Source organism: Siphateles boraxobius, unplaced genomic scaffold (genome assembly GCF_051911475.1).
Source record: "Siphateles boraxobius isolate OS27281-9 unplaced genomic scaffold, OSU_SipBor_1 33, whole genome shotgun sequence".
In the NCBI taxonomy this organism is placed as follows: Eukaryota; Metazoa; Chordata; class Actinopteri; order Cypriniformes; family Leuciscidae; genus Siphateles; species Siphateles boraxobius.
The window spans coordinates 10,543,604-10,548,328 of record NW_027508953.1 but is presented as its reverse complement, the minus strand read 5'-3'; the positions used below and the strand labels follow the sequence as shown (position 1 = coordinate 10,548,328).

Sequence of the window (4,725 nt, the reverse complement as noted above, 5' to 3'; positions counted from 1 at the left end):
TATGGTGCCTGTTTCTGCGTTTTATTGTCCATACAGTGTCGACGTGATGATTGGTGTGTAATGTCTTACAGTTGCAAGGAGAAATGATTAGTTTAATAAACTGCTGCTTGTAGGATTCTTTATTAATAAACATACACTTAATACACACAGACACAGAGCAACCCTAGGTTAAACGTTCTGGCATACTTACAGTGTGAAGCATCAGCTGTGTCGGATAAATGGATTTTAAGCAGAAAATGTGCGATGGATAGAATGCTGAAACTGATAACTCCATCTAAATGTTTAAGTTGTTTAATGCAAGATGTTTGAACCAATGATGCACTGAAAAGTCGCTGCTGAATTCATAGCTGTAGTTTTAGCACAGTGGTGCTCTGGATTGAGGATTTTTGTTTTAGCTGAGCTTCAAGGAAGAGTTCACCTAAAAACTAATATTTTGTCATCATTATCATGTAAAAATAAGACATTTTAAAGGTCACTGGATTATTGAAAAAAGGTACCAGTAGAATAAATGGAGACTGGCGCTTTCAAGCTTCATAAATTAAATGAATTCCTTGAGCCACAAAACCGGTCTGAATGATTCATTCCCAAATCTGACTGATTCAGTTCTTTGGCTCAACCTAAATACGTTTAGACCACTTTGATGATATTCTTATGGTGTTTTTGTGCTTTTGTTTAAAAGCTCCAGTTCATGTGTGCTTGGTAAAAAGCACAACATTTTGTTTCGCAGAAGAATTTCATATGGTTTTAGAACGAAATGAGGATGATTAAATGACAATTTTCATTTGTAGGTGATCTGTGCCTTTAAATTCGTGTATTAGTAAATGGTGTTTCACACAGAAAGGCTTCAATGCCTCTGAGGTAACAGTTTTAGAGTCATTTTTAGTGATTAGGTCTTTTAATTATTGCCATCTCTTTTTTTGGCCGAATAAACTTACATCATTGGTCCTTTAAAATAAATACTTCATTTTCATAAACAATATCCTAAAGCTCTCTGCTCTCATTTTACAGTAGTACACACAATTTACAAAAAAAAGTGCTTTTCATTTTTTTCACATCTATAACACCTGAAGACCATTATTATAGTATTCTGTCCCTTAGAAGTTTAAATATATAAATTAATGCTTGTTTATGTGCAAATCATATATTCTGATGGCGAGTCCTCCTGACATGAGTCGTTCAGCCGTTACAACAAAGTGACAACATCAGCGTGTTTCGAACAAAACACTGAAGCCCCTGAATCACCTGAGGCGTTTTATATTGAACTGAAAAGCAAATATCTATTTTTTCATCTCTAATCCAAGTTGTCGAAGTTAAGGACATTGGCATCAAAGTGTGTGTGCACATGCTTTTCGTAGAGATGCTGTTGGCAGTCTAGAGGAAACTGCTCGCTGCAGACGGGACACACCCTCCAGTGAGACTCGACGTGTCGTTCGAAACTGCTTTGCTCAAAGTGTGGTGGGAAGATCACCTCACAAAGGGGACACCGCTTATGAACGTCAGGTCTGAGTGAGGATGACAGAGAGAAGGCGTTTTAAATAATACCTACTAAGGTGAGAAGTGTTTGGAATAAATGATTGCTTATCGCTTACTGCATACTACACAGTACTTTTTACTGCGTACTGCAAGTTTATAGTAGAAACTATGACAGAGTAAAAATTTTACAAGAGTACCACTTGCTGAATAAACAGTCAACATAGTGAGATGTGACAGTTTAGCATACTACGGTTTACACTAGTGCTGTCAAATTGATTAATCGCGATTAATCTTATCTAACATAAAAGTTTGTATATATACAGTATATATATACACACACACACACATACACACACGTGTGTACATTTACACTATATATATATATATATATATATATACACACACACACACATACACACATTTACAAACTTTTATGTTCGATGCGATTAATCGCGATTAATCGATTTGACAGCACAAGTTTAAACTGTAGTATGCTAAACTGTCACATCTCACTATGTTGACTGTTTATTCAGCAAGTGGTACTCCCTTATTATCTCAGAGGGGGGAAAAAGCATTTTATCCCCATTTTGTGTATAAAATGTCTTAACTTTTAGAAGTCAGATAAAAAAAAATTGTATCAATACTTATCAATTCCAGGGCTGTTTCGAGAAACAAACTAAGCTAATTGGTTAATGCATTACATGGGTAATTATTATTAACTAAGACTAAAATAATAAAAACATTTTCATTACATAAAATAAACTAAACATTAACTGAAAATAAAATTTTAAAATATTTATTTTATTCCGCTACAGTATAGTTGCCAAGGCAACATTTCTCATTTTCATTGATTTCCACAAAAACTGCTGCACACTACAAAGAATATACTGCATTATCTACAATATAATATTTAAGGACTTAGAACAAACTATTAATCTGTAAAAATACTTCATTGTCACACTTCAATGTTCATTCAGCAAATTATCGTTCTCTAAAAGTTTTCATCTTAGAAATAGGCATCTAACATTTTTAGATTTTGGGTAAAAATATTTTTTCAGTAGTTTTCCAAAACGTTTGGTCCGATCCAATCAAAAATACCTAGAAAGTTGGGTAACACTTCATTTTACAGTACGTGCACTTTCAATGTACTTACTGTGTTCTTACCACAAAAGTAATGAGTAGTGTAAGGTAACTACAGGTGTAAGGTGTTAAGTTAAGGTTTAGGGGTAGCTTCAGGGTTAGTACCTAGTTAGTGCCATTACTACAATAAGTACATAGTATGTTCATGCGAAACAGGACTGTAAAACAAAGTGCTACCGAAAGTTGTATAAAATAAAATGTAAAAGATGTCAATAATAATATGGACACATCATTTGTCCTTATAAAAATGAAGTATGTTTTAAAACATTTTTCATTACCTAAAGCAGGGTTTTTTCTTTCCTGCAGAGTTTAGCTCCAATACTAATCAAACACACCTGAACCAGCTAATTAAAGGGTTAGTTCACCCAAAAATGAAAAAAAAAAATATATATTTAATTCAGCAATTACTCGCCCTCATGTCTTTCCAAACCTGTAAGACTTTCATTCACCTTTGAAACACATGAAGATTCTTTAAAGGAAATCTTATGACATTCGTGTCCCTTCATTGACAGTCTTCGCAACTTCCAATTTGTCGCTTCAAAAACCTCATAAAGAGATTGTAAAACAAATCTATATGAATTGAGCGGTTTAGTTCAAATTTTCTGAAGAGACATGATCATGAGAACATGATTTAATTTCAGTACACAAAATAAAATAAAATATTAAGTTTCAAAATAAAATAAAAATAAAAACGTATTACTAGTCATTTGTCACTTCGGAAATGGAAAGTCAAGTCCATAGCATTGTGGGATACATTAGTTCATACAGTGTGCTTTGTTGTATACCACAGACTTCAGCAAATATAGAACTTCTAGGTATTCTGAGCATAAGAACACCATACAGTATACATACTGCAAACATAGTATGAGTAGTATGGTAACATGCAATTCTAAACATTTACCTAGTGTCAAAGCAGAAGCTTGTGTGGCTCTCATTAGATTCCAGGCTCTGATGATCACAGACTGCAGGGGCCTCACCATCACCTCCCTAAGAAAGACATAAAACCAAAATGAAATCATTTCTTCTTGACTGAGACATAACAATACTGTGTTCTTCAGCGGACACATTTAGCTAGCTGTCGCCTCTCTATTAAGACATTACAGCTATGATCTCTCACACAGACACACACACACACACACACAAACTTTCGACAAAAAGCCACGCCTGTCTGCACACAGCCGGCTCCCTGCAAAGGTTAATGGGCTTTTAACGCAGCAAACGAGAAAGGAGGAGAAAGGGGTCAGTGCCGATCTGCACCCTCAAATATCACAGGCCGGCACCCCCAGCCAATTAGCATAGCCCTCGTCAACATCTCTCTCTAACGAGCCTCTACCATCGTCACTCTAATCCACTAACGAGCTCAAAAGAGAAAAGCCTTAATTGCCGTTTCATGCAAATTAACCACCTCTGTTTTCACCTATGAACTGAGGTCTGAGGGTGCGGGGGAAAGCAGAGGGCAGTGAGGAAGAGAAGACGGAAAAAGAAAAGGAAAGGGAAAGAGTTTGAATCAAAGGAGGACAAGGTGCAAGTCAAGAGGAAGGGTTGAAAACAGAAAGAAAGGAAGAAGTAGAGAAGGTTGCTGAAGAGTGACAAAAATAATTGTCACATACCAAGACTGACACAATAACACCCAGTTATTCTCTCTGAAGCTTACATAAAGCTTCAACATCAATATGGATAGATACGTTGATCACGTGACTAACGATACAATGTATCGATGCTACAGTATAAAAATCGATATTTATTTTTAAAATGCACCTGTATTTCTTTACATCTACAAAAAAATCTCTGTCAACTGTTACAACACATTTCTCTCAAAATGCGTGTTCCAATTGGTTATAAAATCTTATTGGCTGTGTAAAATAGGCACATAATATATATATATATGTATTATAGAGTAGTGCAGGTATGACGTCAGAATCAGGAAGTCTAATTCGCCACTGGTTCCTTTTAGATTTTCCTGTGGGGTTATATAATGGGGTTTTTCGATTTATATGTACAATAAAAGCCTGTGGTAAACATAACTTGACTGCTTCAAAACGTTGTAATAAAACGTCATTGTACAGTTTCTAATAAGTAACTAGATAATTCAGCTAGGGGTGTGAGTGTGTG

At 35.3% G+C, this 4,725-nt stretch overlaps 1 protein-coding gene across 5 annotated transcripts in view; it reads right to left on the bottom strand.

Annotated features, from left to right (window-relative positions):
* Positions 1–5: 5 nt before the first annotated feature.
* The window catches only part of tax1bp1a (Tax1 (human T-cell leukemia virus type I) binding protein 1a), a 29,460-nt gene continuing 24,740 nt past the window's right edge, over positions 6–4,725 (bottom strand). For 3 of the 5 annotated variants that reach the window (XM_077195485.1, XM_077195488.1, XM_077195486.1), the window contains exons 16-17: positions 3,515–3,600; positions 6–1,502 (exon numbers count right to left, since the gene is read on the bottom strand). In XM_077195485.1, the coding sequence (XP_077051600.1) occupies positions 1,292–1,502; positions 3,515–3,600 (297 nt within the window). In that variant the 3' untranslated portion in view covers positions 6–1,291. Of the gene's footprint in view, positions 1,507–3,514; positions 3,601–4,725 lie in introns of all 5 variants that reach the window. The other 2 variants (XM_077195484.1, XM_077195487.1) reach the window with 1 other exon arrangement.